Raw genomic sequence first — 21,615 nt, forward strand, 5'->3', positions numbered from 1 at the left:
AATTATATCACACTTGCCGACTTATTATGGATTTACAGAGAGGATAGTGAAAGCCAGAAAATATTTCCCCATATTCAAACCCCTTTTTTAGGCCACACTTCCGACCCTTCTCCACCACACACAGGCTCCATGATTGTTTGTTTGGATGACAATGACAATGCTGCCTTCCAGGATGACACACAAGAAATCATCTGGAAGCATTGCTTTTTGTAAAGTTTCTATACCGTCTGGAATATTTTTAAACTCTTTTGGGAGTCCCGAAGATCTCATTTTTTAAAGCCTCCAAGAGAGTTGGCAAGTAAGAGTTAAAGAGCTTGTCCAGTCTAAAACTACAAGTCTGCAGACAAGCTATGTGACTGCAGACTTGTGAATCCTCACCTTGCGCACACTGTGAATTGTGAGGATTCACCGATAATGGCAGTCATGTGACCGCAAGTATGCAATATGTATACTCCTGGCCACGATCCAACTAAAAGGGTGTGTACTCGCTCAATGCAAGTGCATTGAGTGAAGAGCTAATTTACAAAAAACCCTTATAAAATATAACTTTTCTGAAGTATTTCAACAAAATATTCATTTACCCAAAAGAGAGGTGAAAGTGCAACTGCAGTAGTCCACTTGATACAACCTACTGTCCTATATTGAGTTGTTGCCTAGACACAGATAAATCATAGACTGTAAGAACACTGACAGAAGGCGACTTTGGTCCTATATGCAAAGCTTCAGCTAAATAAATGATGTGATTAATCGCCTAGGGAATGTCGAAACCATACACAATCTGCTACAGCTAGAGATAGATGATATATTGGAATCCTTTATTGCTGACAGTGTGTTTAACAAATAAAAGATGTGCGCTATAACTTCACCATTCACATCAAGCAGAGGAGAAGAAAGGGTGCATTAACCCTATGGTAGCATCCTAATGAGCAGGCCGTACAGGTACGGGCGTACCTGTTTGCGGAGGTTGGCACCCTAAGATTGCAAAAATTGTCACTCCTGCTCGTACAACGGCTCACCCTATACTCCTGCAACAGACCCTATAGTAGATGTAAAGTAGGAAAGAGAGGACCAGTTGGCCTGTATTAGCTCATATCAATCCTCTTGGCTGTCAGATAGGGTTTATAGGGTGATGTGGGGGAGTTATACACAACTAACAACAGGAGGGGATTAGGGATATATGTATCAAAATTGAAAAGACCGTCAAGGCAGATTATGAAACCTGATATACAGGAAAATAAAATGGTTTAACCCTGGCATTATATATATAGGACACAAAATTAACTGCTCATAGACGATTTAAGCATGAGTGCTTTAAATATCTCAGAGTACATGTAGATAAGTAACACGGCCTGCATAGGGCATATACACCCTTGTTATATATCTATTGTTAGCCTGCATTGAGTGAAGCCAGAAACAGACTAGTCGGAATATGCATATCGCATACTTGCGGTAATACGATGTGAGAATTCCCAAGTGTACAGTCATATAAACCCCAAAGCACAGCAGACTTGTGGTTTAAAATGGACAATTCCCTAAAAGGGAAACTGCAGACAAAATGGTTTTACCGTTTTTCAGGTGTGATTGTGTAAAATATGGCAATGATTGTTATTTACTTAGTGAAACTGGAAGACAAGCTTACACAGGGCTCTTGCTAATCACAAGGACGGAAGTAATGTCCGGGCCATACCTGATTCTAAACCAATAGATAGTAACTAAAGATGAGAAAATCAATTATAGGGAAAACAAATTCAAGAAATTCATAGACTCCGGTGAACAATCACCAATTGCTCCGCCATTTTAGACACTGCAGAAGATTGCATCAGTCAGAAAAGGATTATATGACCTTAGATGGACTTCCCCATAATGCCTTGCAGCTACCACAACACATACCATTTGGGAGAGAGTATCATAGTCTGTACAAAAGCAGAAGCAGGGAGTGCAGCAGCTATTTTGTTGTGAATCTGGATATTGAGAGGACATCACAGATCACAGCTTAGCAATAGAGAAAGATAGAAAAAGCCATACAACGCTGAAGAAACTTTAAATATAGTGTGTGGCAACAGAGAAGTGAAGAACAGGTAGTGATAAAAAGCTAATAGTGTTGTGTCATAACATGTTTTTTAGGCAATTGAGGGCTCTGCAGTACTTTCAATTTGCCACAGATCAATTTTTGACAATAATTTGGCGGATTTGAATTACAAAAAATTTGCTCATCTCTAGTAGGAAGCCACTCGGCATGAGCAACTAGAGCTCATAACTTAGGAAACACATCACACTAGGAGGAACTTTAGAACTTATTAGAATAACTTCTAGACCACACACAGGTTTTCATCAGCTTATCAAATCCAAATTTATTTTTGGCCCTTGACTCTGCTTTTACCCTTTGTGTGTCATCTGTTTTTCTTGTATGCTATGCTTTGTCCTAAAAACCATTTAGTAAAAAATAGTTAAATAGAAAAGTCCTGTCTGTAAAATGGATCAGAATATGATGACTTATGTAGATCATCATTTAGCAAAAAAGTGACACGTGAGTAATAGACCTATGAAAATTAGATGTCATAGTGTGCTGTCAGTGAAAAACACTGAGCACAAGGACTACTTAGGGTCCCGTTTCACATAATGATGCACAAGCGATCCTTACAATGATACGACCTGGTAGGGATCGCTGGTGCGTCGCTACATGGTCACTAGTAAGCTGCCAAACAGGCAGATCTCTTCCATGACGCACCAGCGATCCCGACAACAATACGACCTGGTAAGGTTCGCTGTTGCGATGTCACACAGCAGCTATTCTGAACGATTCCAGCCTGCGTCCCTGAGTTCTACGTCACCAACGAGGTCGCTCGTCGGCGTCAAACACAGCGATGCATGCTGGCCAGCGGGACGCCGACGATGAAAAAATGGCCCAGGACATTCGAGCACGATCAGCGATATCCTGCCAGGGGGGGCTGGTCGCCGCTATGTGTCACATGTAGCGAGATCGCTGGCGAGATCGCTGTTGCGTCACAAAATCAGTGAGGCATCAGCGATTTTGCTAGAGATCTCGCTATGTGAGACAGGGCCTTAACACTGACGTGCAATTATAACTTTACTGAGTAAATCTCCCTGGTATTTCTGAGGGTATGAATCATAGAATCATAGAATCATAGAATCGCAGAGTTGGAAGAGACCTCCTGGGCCATATGGTCCAACCCCCTGCTCAAAGCAGGATTCGCTAAATCATCCCAGTCAGATGTCTGTCCAGCCTCTGTTTGAAGACATCCATTGAAGGAGAACTCACCACTTCTCGTGGCAGCTTGTTCCACTCATTGATCACTCTAACTGTCAAAAAGTTTTTTCTAATATCTAATCTGTGTCTCCTCCCATTAAGTTTCATCCCATTGCTTCTAGTCTTTCCTTGTGCAAATGAGAATAAAGTTGATCCTTCTACAATGTGACAGCCCTTTAGGTATTTGTAGACAGCTATTAAGTCTCCTCTCAGTCTTCTCTTTTGCAAATTAAACATTCCCAAATCCTGCAACCTTTCCTCATAAGACAGGGTTTGCAGACCGGTCACCATTCTGGTCACTCTTTTCTGAACTTGCTCCAGTTTGTTGATGTCTTTTTTAAAATGTGGTGCCCAAAACTGGACACAATATTCCAGATGAGGTCTGACCAAAGAGGAGTAGAGGGAATAATGACTTCACGTGATCTAGACTGTATGCTTCTGTTAATACATCCTAGAATTGCATTTGCCTTTTTTGCTGCTACATCACACTGTTGACTCATATTCAGTCTGTGATCTATTAGTATACCCAAGTCTTTTTCACATGTGCTGTTGCTTAGCCCTATTCCTCCCATTCTGTATATGCTTTTTTCATTTTTATTGCCCAGATGTAGTACTTTGCATTTTTCCCTGTTAAAAACCATTCTGTTAGTTGCTGCCCACTTCTCCAGTTTATTGATATCTTTTTGAATCCTCTATGCTAGGGATAATGACAGATAGATAAAGTTACAAATGAACTATCAATACTTACTTTAAGTGCGGTAGTGCTATTATCAAGGTAATCCTCATGAGATAATAGTGACAGAGATGCTTGGTCAAACTGCAAATAAAAGATATTTTTATTTCAGTAAATGTACAAGTTGGAAGAAAACAATTGAACATATTATTTACAACTGTCAGTGGCAACAACAAGGAAAACAGAGAAGGACTACTTTCCTTTTCTTTTTTTTTCTCTTTAAATTTTGCACCTGAAGTCAAAGATCTGGATGCCCAGGATCTCCGCACGAGCGCCACTTTGAACTGTATTAGCATCAAGATGATACCAATTCCATTAGATCCTGTGGTAGAGCGGGTAGTCATGGGTTTCTTGCCCCACCACTGTACATTTTGTATGCTGCAGTTGCGCCAACAGTCACGGACACTATGTGCTGGGAAAAATAGGACTTTCTTGCTCTGAATAGGTGAGTACAAATTTTAATTTTTCTGTATTGCGGTAAAAAATGTGGAATTATTACTTTTTAAGGAGACACGAAAGGGGCATTAATACTTTCTCAAGAGGGCACTTGAATCTTTATTTTATGGGGACATGCAGATGGCTATAATTGTTTGCAGGGAGTACTGTTAGGGGAAAATAAGGGGGCATTATTAGTGGGTTTCATGATGCAATGCTTGCCTTACACCAAATGTTGGCAACCCACACTATACCACTGTGTGTTTATACAGGCAGTAATGGATACCATGTTGTGTGAGTGGAAGAAATAAGCTCCACAAAAATTAAAAAAAAATGAACTTGGACTTGAGTAATGGTTTTTATATTAATGCAACACGTTCTGATATGATTGGTTTAAATATCAAAGCAGAGTTTAACACAAAGGATGTATCTATACATGCCAGCTCAAGCTCAAGAAACTTTAGGAGTTTGTGGGTAGATTAAAACGTTTCACATAGTAAAATATGTGCCTTTGTTCATGAGTATACAACTGACAGATGGACCACAAGGAACTATACATTCTTCATGTTCCCATAGTTAAATATGTTTTCCATTGGCCTGATGTGACCTGAGCTGTAAACAGCAGATCTTAAGCAAGAGTTGACAGTCGTAGCAGCAGGTTGCCAAAAGCAAGAATATAATATATACGATAGAAAAGTAAAAATAAATTCAATAAATCTATCCAGTGCAGCCAATTCTTAACCATTTATGAATGTTTTTGCAGAGTTCCAGCTAGGGTGAAGTATTTTGGATAATATTCCCTGGAAAATACAGTTTATAAAAAAGATCTTCAGAATAAAGAAAACTGTTTGAACTTAGAGATAGGAGATAGACTTGTAACATAAAATAAGTCTCTATAAATTAATCTTTAAAAAAACTGTAACTTAAAGAAAATGAAATGATCTATATATGACTTTTCCTACATGAATTAAATTTGTACATCTAAATTCTTACCTTTATTATAAAGTTATTAGATAGTTTGTCATCTGTGGCCACATAGACACGCATGAAGACTGAAGTACTGTATTGACCTCGAAGTTCTGCTAGAGACTGGAGAAAGTTAAACTTCCTTTCCGACCACCTGCCTTCACTTCCGAGGTTGGATTCCAGCACCGGCCAGCGAAGCAATGATTGCTTTAATAGTTTTATTAGAGGCTTCATGTCAGCTACCTCTATTTCAGCTACAATGTACCAAAGACAAAAAGAACAAGTCAAATAATTAATCCAAAATTGACTGTCAACCACTTGTCAAACCCAACACTATCAGCAATACAATTGTGTACTAGTAGAGTTGAGCGAAACGGGTCAAAAAAATTCAAAAGTCGCCGACTTTTGGCAAAGTCGGGTTTCATGAAACGAAACCCGACCCTAGGATGAGGTCGGCCACGAGGTCAGCGACTTCTGCGCCAAAGTCGCGTTTCAAAAGTTTGTTTTGCGCTCTTTTTCAGCCAATCAGGATCCACGGACACTGTGGGCAACATGATGACCTAGGCACGGGTCACCACCATCTTTCAGAAGGGCATGCAAGTGATTGGCTTGCTTTGGTGGGCGTCACAGGGGGTATAAAAGGGCGTGCACGCCGACCGCCATCTTACTTCTGCCGATCTTAGTATAGGGAGAGGTTGCTGCTGATTCTGTAGGGAGAGCGTTAGGCAGGGAAGAAGACAAAAAAACTGCTTCTGCTGCTAGCGATTTGGCCTGCACAACACACAAGTCACTGTGTGTGCAGTGCAAGGGGAGGCTATATTGTGGTGTATCAGTGGTGTTGGTTGTTGGGCTGCCTTTGAAGGCTTCCTGACACGCTGGCATTGCTGTTTACCCACTGCTCCGCAAACTGCTTTTTTAAAAGCAATCCAATCTCCCTTATCCTCTAGTCATTTTTGTCACAGCTGTGCCATCGAGCCTGTCACATAGCGCTCAGATATCAGTGGGCCTCACACAATCCACAAGTGTCCAGTGTCCAAAAGTGTGCGCAGAGATTCAAAATCTCCATTAACCTCTCGTCACTTTGGTCACAGGCAGCTGTGCCATCGAGCCTGTCACACAGCGCTCAGATATCAGTGGGCCTCACACAATCCACAAGTGTCCAGTGTCCAAAAGTGTGCGCAGAGATTCAAAATCTCCATTATCCTCTCGTCACTTTGGTCACAGGCAGCTGTGCCATCGAGCCTGTCACATAGCGCTCAGATATCAGTGGGCCTCACACAATCCACAAGTGTCCAGTGTCCAAAAGTGTGCGCAGAGATTCAAAATCTCCATTAACCTCTCGTCACTTTGGTCACAGGCAGCTGTGCCATCGAGCCTGTCACACAGCGCTCAGATATCAGTGGGCCTCACACAATCCACAAGTGTCCAGTGTCCAAAAGTGTACGCAGAGATTCAAAATCTCCATTATCCTCTCGTCACTTTGGTCACAGGCAGCTGTGCCATCGAGCCTGTCACATAGCGCTCAGATATCAGTGGGCCTCACACAATCCACAAGTGTCCAGTGTCCAAAAGTGTGCGCAGAGATTCAAAATCTCCATTATCCTCTCGTCACTTTGGTCACAGGCAGCTGTGCCATCGAGCCTGTCACATAGCGCTCAGATATCAGTGGGCCTCACACAATTCACAAGTGTCCACTGTCCACAAGTGTGTGCAGAAATTCTAAATCTCCCCTGTCCTATAGACACCTTGTACCTTGTTTTACATTACTATATAGTTTGTTGGATTTTGTCTACATTTCTACCAAAAATGAGGAAGGCTGGTGGAAGAGGCCGTGGAATTGGGCGGGGGTTGGCAGCTGGTAATGATGGTGTTGGTGGTGGATCTGATGGTAGTGTCAAGAGCAAAATAGGACCGAATGCAGGAGGTGCTGACCCTGCATCATCGTCTGGCTACATAAGGCCTCGAACGCTTAGTTTTCTAGGAGTTGGCAAACCGCTTTTAAAGGCAGAGCATCAGGAAAAAGTTTTGTCTTACATTGCTGACTCAGCCTCCAGCTCTATCGCCTCCTCTTCTTCAGTTGTAAAAAGTAAAAGCACTGAGTCGTCATTGGAGGCTCATGTTCATGAACCACACCTTTCCTTGTGTCCTTCACCCCAACCAAGATTGAAGGATGACGCAGGCCATACTACTGATTACTCCATGGAGCTGTTTTCACATACCATGCCTGGATTATCAAGTGAAATGGTGAATTACCCAGGCCAAGATGAATCTGACATGGAGTGCACTGATGCACAGCCGCTGATGGATGATTCTGCTAGTACATTCACTCAGAGCACTACATTGTCCTCGCAGTGTACAGAGCCAGATTTTGACCCTGATGAGACTCAGGTGCCCCTTCCCGCACACTATACCACCATACACGGTGACACAGAGAAAGGTGCACATGACATAGAAGAGGAGGTGATGGATGACCCAGTTGTTGACCCAGATTGGCATCCATTGGGGGAAGAGGGTGCTGCTTCCAATAGCTCAGATGAGGAGCATCCACAGCAGACATCGACATCGCAACAGCTGTTATCTGGCAGGCCCGGAGCACTCCAAAGACAGGTTCCAAACATCAAAAGAGTTGCTGGACAGCTTGTCCAGAGGGTCAAAAGATCACAGCGTGCTAGGCCGCAAAATGTCTGCCAAAGTAGGAAGAGTGCAGTGTGGCACTTTTTTGAACAAAATCCTCATGATCAGGCCAAGGTTATCTGTAAGAAGTGCGCAAAGACCTTTCGCCGAGGGAAAAATCTGAAAAATTTGAATACCAGTTGCATGCTTAGACATTTAACCAGCATGCACTTGCAAGCGTGGACACAACACCAAACCTCAAGTGCCACATGTGCAACTGATCACAACGAAGGTAGTCAGCAACGCTACATTGTTTCCCCCACTGTAAGCCCACCGGTTAGCACAGCAGCAAATGTTGAGGTGTCGTTGCAAGACCACAGCAGTCAGGGAATCCCACTGTTATATCAACGAAAGACTGATTCTAGGCCATCAGAAAGAACACCAACTCCATCACCATCATCAACCCTCTCTCAGTCCGCCCTGTCCACCGCTACTTCCACCATATGCAGCTCTCAAGTCCAGCTCACCCTCCCAGACACTATGAGTAGGTCAAGAAAGTACTCAGTCTCTCATCCGCGTACACTGGGTTTGAACGCCCACATTGCCAAACTAATCTCGTTTGAGATGATGCCCTTTCGGTTGGTGGAAAGCACAGCTTTCCGTGAACTCATGGCCTATGCAGTACCACGCTATGACCTACCCAGTCGCCACTTCTTCTCTCGCAAAGCCATCCCAGCCCTCCACCATCATGTGAAAGACCGCATTGTCCATGCACTCAAGCAGTCAGTGAGCGGAAAGGTGCACCTCACAACTGATGCATGGTCCAGTCGGCATGGCCAGGGCCGTTACGTGTCCATCACTGCGCACTGGGTTAATGTGGTGGATGCAGGGTCCACAGGGGACAGCGGTGGTGGGACAGTGCTGCCTAGCCCACGGTATAGGAAACAGTTGGCTGTAGGCGTTCGACCCTCCTCCTCCTCCAGAAGCGAAAGCTCGTCCACAGAGCGCAGTCGTACGAGCACTCCATCTGCAGCTGCCACTGTTGCACACGATGTGTCCCCCTATCGAGCAGCTAGTGGAAAGCGTCAGCAGGCTGTGTTGCAGATGATGTGTTTGGGCGACAGACACACCGCCGAGGTGCTGGCCGAGTACCTGAAGCGACAAACTGAGTCACGGCTGGGCAGTGTACATCTTGAGGCAGGCAAGGTAGTTAGTGATAACGGCCGTAATTTTGTGGCAGCCATAGCCCTTTCAAAACTCAGCCACATACCTTGCTTGGCTCACACCTTGAACCTGGTGGTGCAGTGCTTCCTCAAAAATTATCCGGAGTTAACAGCCCTGCTCCAGAAGGTGCGAAGACTGTGCGCGCACATCCGCCGGTCGCCTATACACTCCGTTCGTATGCAGAAGCTGCAGCGATTGCTCCACCTTCCCAACCACCGCCTCATTATCGACATTGCAACAAGGTGGAACTCCACCCTGCACATGGTGGAGCGGCTGTGCGAGCAGAGGCAGGCCATAATGCATTTGTGGGAGGATACACGGCCAGGCACTTTGAGAGCAGGCATGGAGTTGACAGGCGTGCAGTGGTCGAAGCTGAAAGACATTTGTAAAGTCCTTCAGTGTTTTGAGGAATGCACACGGCTGGTAAGCGCAGACGATGCCATCCTAAGCATGAGCATCCCACTTATGCGTCTGCTCATGCAAACTTTGACGCACCTTAAGGAGCAGGCGTCTGCAGCCAATGTTGATGAGGAGGAAGAGGAGGAGGGAATCCTTGATGACATTCAGCCATTGTCTGCTCAGGGACCTCTCCTGGACGAGGTGGAGGAAGAAGAGGAGGAGGAGGAGGATGATGGGGATGATTACTTAGGGGAGGAGGATGCATCTCGTGGGGCAAGTGAAAATGTTGGTGTGGCAAGGTCTGGTACAGGGTTTATGCGTGACTGGAGGGATGTGGATTTGCCAGAAAGTGCTCCTCCACCCAGCACTCGCAGTGCATCATTGACACCGGGAACATTGGCCCACATGTCAGATTATGCCTTGCGGATCCTAAAAAGGGACCCCCGCATTGCCAAAATGATGAACGATGACGACTACTGGTTGGCCAGCATCCTGGATCCACGCTATAAAGGCAAATTACAAAACATCATGCCACAGGAGAACCTTGACCTAATATTGGCTAATAAACAAGCAACTCTGGTAAATCGGTTGCTTGAGGCATTCCCAGCACACAGCAGCGGTGATGGTTCTCACACGAGCCGTACGGGACAGGGGCAGCTTGGCAGAGGTGTTCGTGGTGCACACAGCAGAAGTGGCGTTGGAGACAGGGGTTTCATGACAATGTTGTGGACTGATTTTTCAAATACCGCTCACACAACTGGTAATACTGCATCGATGGAAAGTGACAGGAGACAGCAGTTGTCAACTATGGTTACAAACTACTTTTCCTCCCATATCGATGTTCTCCCACACAGGTCATTCCCCTTTGACTATTGGGCCGCTAAACTGGACACCTGGCATGAATTGGCCCAATATGCCTTACAGGAGCTCGCTTGCCCAGCTGCAAGTGTGCTATCGGAAAGAGTCTTCAGTGCAGCTGGATCAATCCTGACAGAAAAAAGGACCCGTCTGTCAACCCAAAATGTGGATGATCTAACCTTCATTAAAATGAACCACGCATGGGTTTCCAAGGATTTTGTCCCACCTTCCCCTGATGACACATAGGGTGACAGAAAAATGGCTTGCTTTGGTCCACCTCTTCCTGGTACTTCACCTATTTCGCCTTTTGCATCAGCTGAATGTCCAACATCAACATATGCCACTTTCTAAAACTCCCTAACTGTGCTGCCTCCCCCCCCATGGCCGGGGTCACCACCTACCGCACGACACCGTGCGAGTGCCGTTGCCCTGGACAGGTGGGTAGGCCGACTCTTGGGCGCGGGCACTGGCACAGGGTCCCTCATAGTGCAATCAAGTGTCTCTGACGGCGGTGGTGCACACCCGCCGTCAGACACACCGCTGTACTATGAGGGGCCCAGTGCCAGTACCGACGCCCACGAGTGGGCCCCCCTTGCTTGGGCAGGGCTCCAGCATTTGCAATCTTTACCTCTCCCTGCTCCTCCGCTGTGTAATCTGGGCCGTCAAATCCATACTGTGCCTGACACCGTCTGAGCCTGCCTCCTGAGACATATATTTTGAATGTGTACGCTATCCATACATGTTATCCGGGGATACGGTACCCTTTCTAACCTTTGTGCAATCACGTGCAATCCATACTGGGCCTAACACCGTCTGAGCCTGCCTCCTGAGACATATATTTTGAATGTGTACGCTATCCATACATGTTATCCGGGGATACGGTACCCTTTCTAACCTTTGTGCAATCACGTGCAATCCATACTGGGCCTAACACCGTCTGAGCCTGCCTCCTGAGACATATATTTTGAATGTGTACGCTATCCATACATGTTATCCAGGGATACGGTACCCTTTCTAACCTTTGTGTAATCACGTGCAATCCATACTGGGCCTAACACCGTCTGAGCCTGCCTCCTGAGACATATATTTTGAATGTGTACGCTATCCATACATGTTATCCGGGGATACGGTACCCTTTCTAACCTTTGTGCAATCACGTGCAATCCATACTGTGCCTGACACCGTCTGAGCCTGCCTCCTGAGACATATATTTTGAATGTGTACGCTATCCATACATGTTATCCAGGGATACGGTACCCTTTCTAACCTTTGTGCAATCAAGTGCAATCCATACTGGGCCTGACACCGTCTGAGCCTGCCTCCTGAGACATATATTTTGAATGTGTACGCTATCCATACATGTTATCCAGGGATACGGTACCCTTTCTAACCTTTGTGCAATCACGTGCAATCCATACTGGGCCTAACACCGTCTGAGCCTGCCTCCTGAGACATATATTTTGAATGTGTACGCTATCCATACATGTTATCCGGGGATACGGTACCCTTTCTAACCTTTGTGCAATCACGTGCAATCCATACTGTGCCTGACACCGTCTGAGCCTGCCTCCTGAGACATATATTTTGAATGTGTACGCTATCCATACATGTTATCCAGGGATACGGTACCCTTTCTAACCTTTGTGCAATCACGTGCAATCCATACTGGGCCTGACACCATCTGAGCCTGCCTCCTGAGACATATATTTTGAATGTGTACGCTATCCATACATGTTATCCAGGGATACGGTACCCTTTCTAACCTTTGTGCAATCACGTGCAATCCATACTGGGCGTGAGAACGGCTGGCGAGCTGTTAAGCAAGCTACAGCACCTGTCCAGACAAGTACAGGGATTCCCTAGCGAGGAGACTTATTTGATTGTTTTCAATGTTGGGACAGCAATTTTTGGGGAGCACTATACTCTGGAGAATGATAGATGGGGCCCACCATACACTGGAACATTCCAAAGGTGGACATCAGACACTGGAGCAGCATTTACAGGGCCCATTATACCCTAGAGCATTAGAAATGGGGCCCATTATGTTTGGATCATTATTTGGGCCCATAAGACAGTGGAGCTTCATCCATGGGGACCAACATATGCTGTAGCATTATGTGGAGCTCATCATATACTGTTTCAAACATTATATGGGACCAATGATTCTGTATGGAGAAATAGATGGGCCTCGTCATGAGATGTAAAAAGTGAGGTATTTTTCATTGTACTATACCGCTATTTATCTGGGCGCTCTTTTGCCCAGGGCACATGAAAACCTGCAGCCAGCCCTCCCCCCCCCCCACAACTTTAGCCAAATAACCCCCATTTTTCAGTGCGTAACTTGTATTATGAAGTTAATTAAGGTTGACAAGCTTAAGTAAGAAGAATTGATGCTTTTGGCATTCAAATGGGCACTGTAGGTGTGTTTCCTGTCCTCCTCTCACTGCCGACTTTTATTCCCCATTGACTTACATTGGGTTTCGTGTTTCGGGACGACCCCGACTTTTCCCTATAATCGGACGATCTTGCTCGACCCGACTTTTGGAAAAGTCGGGTTTCACGAAACGAAACGCGACCCTAAAAAACCAAAAGTCGCTCAACTCTATGTACTAGATTTTCAGTAGGATAGTGCATGAATATAGGACTTTCATTTGAAAATGTGTATTATAGTACTCTTTGCTGATAAGGCAGGTGCCAGATGAAGGAAGCAATGGGGACAGAGTTGGGTTATGTCAAGATCCTAAGTCAGGCTGTAAGCAATACCTAAGTGACTCACATGGCACGGATATATACTCTCTAAATCTACTGTCTTTTCTGTGACACCAATACCTACCAGACCGTCCAGTTTTACAGAGACGGAGGATCGATCGATTCTTTTGGTCACATACCTCTATCTCTCTGTCACATATCTCTATCACAATCACAAAAGTAAGTTGGTTTATTGGCAAAACATGTGTGCTTTAGTACATCAAAAATACACGCAATGTGAATTTTGCCAGTGCTATCTAAGAAGGAGAAAACTCAAATAACATACTGATTTACTTGTAATAATAGGCTTTTGGCCCAAGAGAGACATGCTAGATAAATATTAGGTTTAGAGGCCTCCAAAGAAAGGTACTTCTTGTCATGGCTGGTGGGCAAAGTAGATTTGTCCAAAGTGTGCATATTATGCCGTCTTAGCAGCTTGTACCTGTTCACACTTGCTTTATTCTGTTAGGGGTCTTGATCAGTTTTTTTTTTCAGTACCTCTAATATTCATTTCAGTTCTCAACAGAAAGCAGAATCCACAGGTCATTAATGTTATGCGATATCCTTCGGTCACTTACTTTCATTCATACAGGAATTGTAAAATGTCTTTGCCTTTTGTGCGGCCTCTGAATCCCTCCTTTTGCTGATAGGTTTCTCCAGAAGAGCTGGGGAATAAACAATAACAGTTTATCTACTAATCTCAAGAAGAATATCACTGTTTAGTTCTCTGTGAACACTGTGATGACAATAGTATAAGGTAGGGTTCCCCAACTCCAGTCCTCAAGGCCCACCAACAGGTCATGTTTTCAGGATTTCCTTAGTATTGCCCAAGTGATAATTGCATCACTTGTACAATACAAGGGAAATCCTGAAAACATGACCTGTTGGTGGGCCTTGAGGACTGGAGTTGGGGAACCATTGTATAAGGCATGACAAATTAGATGCACAACCATCAATACTTGTGTTAGTCATGAGAGGCGAGGTGCAAAGTGGAGTTGTACGTCACATGTAAGGCTTTGTCTTGCGTAAGAGTTCAATGTACTAAATAATTCAAACCCAAGATTATATGATATTGTAAATCTAAGCTGCTTAAAAAGTGTATAAAAATGTTTTCATGTATCAGTCCTCCAATGTAGCCATCAGTCTGTGTCCATAAAATCCCCCATGTCTGTTATACATGTGGGACACAGCCAGCCATTGCATGGCACGTTCAATTCCCCAGTGCTCATTCTCTTGGATGTTTACACCTACATCAAACTTTATGGATTTTATAGACTTGTCCTAAGGGAAGAGTCAGACGGACATATAACTCGTATGAGGATCGCAAGTTCGCTACACAATGCTCAGACTGGCCGTCAGGTCTCCCAACCAGAGCATGACAGCATGTATTTCTCTACCTCCTTTCCAAGCACTGTGTTACAATCCTCGTCCGAGTTATACAGCATTCTGACCCTTGTCTAACACAAACTGATGATAAGATCAGTGGACTGAAACAAGAATACAAAACTGCAGTTAAGGCCACATTCACACATTCAGTATTTGGTCAGTATCTGTAAGCCAAAACCAGGAGTGGGTGAAAAATTCAGAAGTAGTGATATGTTTCTATTCTGCTTTTCCTCTGATTGTTCCACTCCTGATTTTGGTTTACAAATACTGATGTAAAATACTGAACATGTGAATGAGGTCTTAGGTTGGTAGTAATTTAATACTATTGTATTATCATTGCTGAGTTGCCTTTTTTAGTTATGTCATCAGCATTAATTCAGTTTTGGCATGCCAATCTATATATATAAAGAAGGAGGATTTGCGGATAATCTGCTGGTATTCCATATAATAAATCCAAACCTAGACGGAAAGTACATGCGTTTTTTCTTTATTTAGTCAACGTGTTTCAAAGTACTACAGACTTCTTCATCAGGACAAGAAAAGCATCTGATGCGAAGAGATAAATGTGGCAAACATCTCACGGCACGGTACACTTTTATTATACATTCAAGGCATTGTTCACACTTGTTGGATAACATTTGGATTTCAGCACAAAGAATGTGCAAAAATCTGCGTAAATCTGACAACCCCTAGCACCCCCCCACCAATCAGCTGTTATTAGCATCATGGTGGCCCGCTGTAAAGAAATATGGAGCGGAACAACACAGCTTTATTCAATGTGTACTGTAGGGACCCTTATAAAAAATTGCAGAATAGCTGATAACAGCTGATATGTGAGGGTGCCAGATGTAGGAATCCCACCGATCTGATATTGATGACCTATCCAATGGATAAGTCCTGAGTATTAACATGGAAAATCTTTTTAAAAAAGCCAAAAATGATTGAGCTTTTTATTTTATAAGGATAAATAAAATATAAGGAATACATACACAGTGTTTCAGTCTCTTTAACCTCTATAGGAAAAGGGTTGTAATGATCATGGTCGCAGAGGTTGCGACTGCTACCGGGCAGGAGGGGGGCCTGCCAGCCCCAATGCTTATTTCAACTGGATGAGCATCTGAGGACGGACATTCAGCTGAAGTGTATTGAGGACAAAGACTCTCCAGATCCCTGCACTACAATACTTGTTGCTAGCCACCCACAGGCCTTCAGCTGACATCGGCATGCCAGACATTGTCATCTCATGGTAGTGATGTTATGAGTCACCATAGCATGCCAATGTTAGCTGCCATACTCTGATTGGCCAATGATGGGTATTGTAGTGCAGGGAGCAGCTGAATATGTGGCCAAAATGGACCCAGGATGGGGTAAATATATCAGGATGGGTACATATATATCATGAAGGAGGACATATATACCAGGATGGGATAGATCTATACCAAGAATGAGAACATACATACCAGGATGGGAATAGTATGGAAGACATATATACCAAAAATGGGGACATATACACCACGATGGGAGACATATATACCAGGAAAGGGCCAGGGATAGGGGACATATATACCAAAAAGGGCCCAGGATGGGGGACATACATACCAGAATGGGGGACATATATACCAGGATGGAGGAACAAATATACCAGAAAAGTGCTTAGGGGGCCAGGATTGGGGACATATATACCAGGAAGGGGGGCATATGCACGAGTATTGGGATATATATATACCAGGATGGGAGATATACTGTATATCCTAGGATAGGAAACATATATACCAGGATAGGGGAGATATATACAAAGAAGGGGGACATATATACCAGGAACGGGGAAATATATACCACGATGGGGGACATAAATAACAGAAAGGTGCCCATTATTGGGAACATATTTACCAAGAATGGGGACATATATACCAGGATGGTGGACAGATATACCAGGAAGATGCCCAATATTGAGTACATATATACCAGAACGGAGGATATATACCAGTATGGGAAACATATATGCCAAGAAGGGGGACATATATACCAGGAATGGGGACATGTCTACCAGGATGGGAACATAGATATCAGGATGGGCTTCATATATACCAGGATGGGGGACATATGAAACCAAGAAGGGGCCCAGGATGGGGGACATACATACCAAGAAGGGGGACATAAAAACCAGGAATGGGGACATGTATACCAGGATGGGGACATAGATATCAGGATGTGCATCAGATGTACCAGAATGGGGGACATATATACGAGGAAGGGGGACATATATACCAAGTAGGGGGACTTATATACCAAGAATAGGGACATATACACCAGGATGTGGGACATAAATAACAGGAAGGGCCCCAGGATGGGTGACATATATACCATGAAGGGGAACATATATACCAGTAAGGTGCCCAGGATGGAGGACATACAGTTATGGCCAAAAGTATTGACACCCCTGCAATTTTGTCAGATAATACTCAGTTTCTTCCTGAAAATTATTGCAAACACAAATTCTTTGTTATTATTATCTTCATTTAATTTGTCTTAAATGAAAAAACACAAAAAGAATTGTCCTAAAGCCAAATTGGATATAATTCCACACCAAACATAAAAAAGAGGGTGTACAAAAGTATTGGCACTGTTTGAAAAATCATGTCATGCTTCTCTAATTTGTGTAAATAACAGCACCTGTAACTTACCTGTGGCACCTAACAGGTGGTGGCAATAACTAAATCACACTTGCAGCCAGTTGACATGGATTAAAGTTGACTCAACCTCTGTCCTGTGTCCTTGTGTGTACCACATTGAGCATGGAGGATAGAAAGAAGACCAAAGAACGGTCTGAGGACTTGAGGAAGCATGAGCAATCTCAAGGCTACAAGTCCATCTCCAAAGACATGAATGTTCCTGTGTCTACCGTGCGCAGTGTCCTCAAGAAGTTTAAAGCCCATGGCACTGTGGCTAATCTATCTAGATGTGGACGGAAAAAAAAAATTGACAAGAGATTTCAACGCAAGATTGTGCTGATGTTGGATAAAGAACCTCGACTAACATCCAAACAAATTCAAGCTGCCCTGCAGTCCGAGGGTACAACAGTGTCAACCCGTACTATCCGTCGGCGTCTGAATGAAAAGGGACTGTATGGTAGGAGACCCAGGAAGACCACACTTCTTACCCCGAGACATAAAAAAGCCAGGCTGGAGTTTGCCAAAACTTACCTGAAAAAGCCTAAAACTTTTTGGAAGAATGTTCTCTGGTCAGATGAGACAAAAGTAGAGCTTTTTGGGCAAAGGCATCAACATAGAGTTTACAGGAGAAAAAAGGCATTCAAAGAAAGCAACACGGTCCCTATAGTCAAACATGGTGGAGGTTCCCTGATGTTTTGGGGTTGCTTTGCTGCCTCTGGCACTGGGCAGCTTGACCGTGTGCATGGCATTATGAAGTCTTTAGACTACCAACAAATTTTGCAGCATAATGTAGTGCCCAGTGTGAGAAAGCTGGGTCTCCCTCAGAGATCATGGGTCTTCCAGCAGGACAATGACCCAAAACACACTTCAAAAAGCACTAGAATATGGTTTGAGAGAAAGCAATGGAGACCTCTAAGGTGGCCAGCAATGAGTCCAGGACTGAATCCCATAGAACACTGTGGAGAGATCTAAAAATGGCAGTTTGGAGAAGGCACCCTTCTATTATCCAGGGACCTGGAGCAGTTTGCCAAAGAAGAATGGTCTAAAATTCCAGCAGAGCATTGTAAGAAACTCATTGATGGTTACCAGAAGCGGTTGGTCGCAGTTATTTTGGCTGAAGGTTGTGCAACCAAGTATTAGGAAGAGGGTGCCAATACTTTTGTCTGGACCATTTTTAGAGTTTTGTGTGAAATGATCAATGTTTTGCTTTTTGCTTCATTCTCTTTTGTGTTTTTTCATTTAAGACAAATTAAATGAAGATAATAATACCAAAGAATTTGTGATTGCAATCATTTTCAGGCACAAACTGAGTATTATCTGACAAAATTGCAGGGGTGTCAATACTTTTGGCCACAACTGTATATACCAGGAAGAGGTATATTAGTACACAATGGTGGCAATTACTACATAATGAAATAGGTGAGTGAACATGTATGTCTTTATTGGATTTAATACGCTACAAGGAACCATACATCTGACCAACATTTGGGCGGTGGCGGCAGGTCCATATTTTGCACTAGAGCCCATAACAGAATTTCAGCATTTTGTGTGACGGTATACCACATACGAATATAGAAACTTGGCACACACTATATATAATTTCCAGTGAAAAGGTAGTTTTTAATGTACAGTACATACAGTATAGACGTTTCGGTCACATTGACCTTCATCACAGTACTATGTATTGTGCTGCTGTCATTTGCATTATGCTCAAAAGAAGGAGAGCCAAAAAAGGTAAGTGGTCATCCCGGGAGTAGGGACAAAAGGCACAATTAAGCAGAGTCGGGCCGGTCAGCATATGGGGCAATGACACGGCATCCACGACTTCTGACCCGCGGTGGACGCCGTGTCATTGCTCCATATGCTGCACACTGACTGGACCGACTCTGCATTTTGTCCCTACTCCCGGGGGGGCCACTTACCTTTTTTGGCTCTCCTTCTTTTGAGCATAATGCAAATGACAGCAGTACAATACATAGTACTGTGATGAAGGTCAATGAAGGTCAATGTGACCGAAACGTCTATACTGTACGTACTGTACATTAAAAACTACCTTTTCACTGGAAATTATATATAGTGTGTGCCAAGTTTCTATATTCAATGATTACGGACTAGGATCCTACTTGCTGCACTACCACTTATAAAGCTGTGCTAAACGGTTTTTGTAAGGTATACTACATACATGTACTGTAATTATGCATACATTTGTCTATTGTATTTCTAATAACTTTGTACTGAATGTTCTTGAGCACTGAGTTTTATTTCATTGGCTATAGATATTGTTTCTGTTACAATGTTTTCTGCTCTGAAGCCCAGATACTGGACCTTGCAAACTCTGACTAATAATCATACAAGGTATTATTACCAAATTTAGATGAGCCAAGAAACGTACATAAGGGGAAATAGAACTAATATTGCCACTTTCTGAAACACCAGTATGCATCACATCATCAGAAAAAGTAGCTTATGATGAATCATCAGCAAAAGGTTAGCTATTTTACTTTATAGTGATGTTATTGCCTTTCGGCTGTGTTTGAACATATAATAGCGGTGGATTCAGCAGATATATGGTGCATGGTAATTCATGCATCATAAAACTATCAGTGAGGAAATGAAAAATGAAGTACAGACTTCAATACACATAGTGCAATACAAAGAAGCAAAAAGTTCTACTGAACATTGAAAAAAATCCTTAATAACAATTGCTAAACAAAAAACAGCAAATGTAGCACTGCATGAATGTCCAGTATTCAAGTACACTCATTCATATTGATGGGATATATTAGTAAGGCCTGTTTCACACTTCCGTTTTTTACCATCAGTCAAAATCCGCCGTTTTTGCAAAAAAAAAACGGATCCGCCATTTTTTTTGGCGGATCCGTTTTTTTCCCCATTGATTTGCATTACCGGCGGATCTTGACGGATGGCCATTCGTTGGATCCGTTTTTTTGCGGATCCGTCAATTTTTTTGCGTCCGCCGAGATGCCTGGACGGACCATGTAACGTTTTTTGTACTGCAGGATCCGCATTTTTATAGTGCGCACGCCCAGAGGAATGAAGTCAGGCGGAAATTTAACCCTGAAATCATCTGGCGGACAGAGAAAAATTCTCTCTCTCTCCCTCCTCCCCGGGCAGCATTTCCTTTAAAATTCTTCGTTCGGCGGATCCGCCAAAAAACGCGGTCCGGTGGCATCCGTTCACATCAGTTAACGACGGATCCGCTTTCTGCCATTTTGACAGATTTTAACTGACACAAAAAAACTGATGTGTGAAACAGGTCTAAGGATGTATCCAAAGGCTATAAAAGAGATGATAATAAGCAAACACTAACTGCATTATTGTGTTGATTTTAGTACAGCAATCAACGTTCAGAAAGCTCCACCATCCTATTTTTCCCATACAGACAGGGACATTCTTCTCCCTCTCTATATCAGTGATGTTATATGAATTAGCCATGGCAGAGAAGGGAGCTGGCTAAAAGAAGCACTCTCACCAAAATTTGTATTTTCTTAATATATTGCAGTAATTATATTATATTGCGATGTGTACTTACAATTTCTCATTTTGCCTTTCTACTCAGTTCTATTCTATTAGACCTATGACATCACATGATTAAAAACTGACCAGCTGAATCCTTCTAAGCTCTATGTAGAAACAGGAAGTCAATTTTCTGTGTATGACTCATTAGTCACTGCAGAAATACCTGGCAGGGGAAGGATGGAGCATCTGGGTCAGGAGATGAAGAGTGGAATGATAAAGGCAGGAAAGAGAGACTTCATGTTTCTACATATAGCAGAGAAAAGCAAATAATTAGCTGGGTAGGAAGGCAAAATGAGGAATTGTAAGTACACAGTGCTATATAATATGAAGATTGTAATAAATTAAGAGGAAAAAACTTTGATGGGAGAAGTGCGTCTTTAACTAATAATAAACTGAGTCAGGCAGCTAGCTTTGGGGCTACTCTGAAATTATGAAATCAGATACCAGTCCAGTGAAAGAATGTTAACATATGTTATACATTTATACTTGCAAAACAAGCAAAGAACTCTTTGCATAATGGACACCCAGTCATTGAGAGCTACAGTTGAAACTAGAAGTTTACATACACTATATAAAAATACATATATGCATGTTTGTCTCAATATCTGACATGAAATCAGAATAAACCTTTCCCGTTTTAGGTCAATTAGAATTACCATAATCATTAATAATTTCCAAATTCCAGAATAATGAGAGAAAATGTTTAAGACATTTTTATTACTGCAAAGTCAAAAGTTTACATACATTTCATTAGGATTTGGTACCATTGCTCT

General features: G+C 43.2%; 1 protein-coding gene and 1 long non-coding RNA gene across 3 annotated transcripts in view; one reads left to right on the forward strand and one right to left on the reverse strand.

The window, feature by feature from the left end:
- The window catches only part of LOC141080555 (uncharacterized), a 385,270-nt gene that overhangs the window by 359,887 nt on the left and 3,768 nt on the right, over window positions 1-21,615 (forward strand). The gene's annotated exons all lie outside the window — the stretch shown is intronic.
- Window positions 1-21,615, reverse strand: part of PHEX (phosphate regulating endopeptidase X-linked) — a 365,396-nt gene that overhangs the window by 216,182 nt on the left and 127,599 nt on the right. The window contains exons 4-6 of the mRNA XM_073565833.1: window positions 13,823-13,909; window positions 5,430-5,656; window positions 4,017-4,085 (exon numbers count right to left, since the gene is read on the reverse strand). Coding sequence (XP_073421934.1) covers window positions 4,017-4,085; window positions 5,430-5,656; window positions 13,823-13,909 — 383 coding nt within the window. The remainder of the gene's footprint in view (window positions 1-4,016; window positions 4,086-5,429; window positions 5,657-13,822; window positions 13,910-21,615) is intronic.

This window comes from Dendrobates tinctorius, unplaced genomic scaffold (genome assembly GCF_039654945.1).
Source record: "Dendrobates tinctorius isolate UK_male_01 unplaced genomic scaffold, ASM3965494v1 ptg000016l, whole genome shotgun sequence".
In the NCBI taxonomy this organism is placed as follows: Eukaryota; Metazoa; Chordata; class Amphibia; order Anura; family Dendrobatidae; genus Dendrobates; species Dendrobates tinctorius.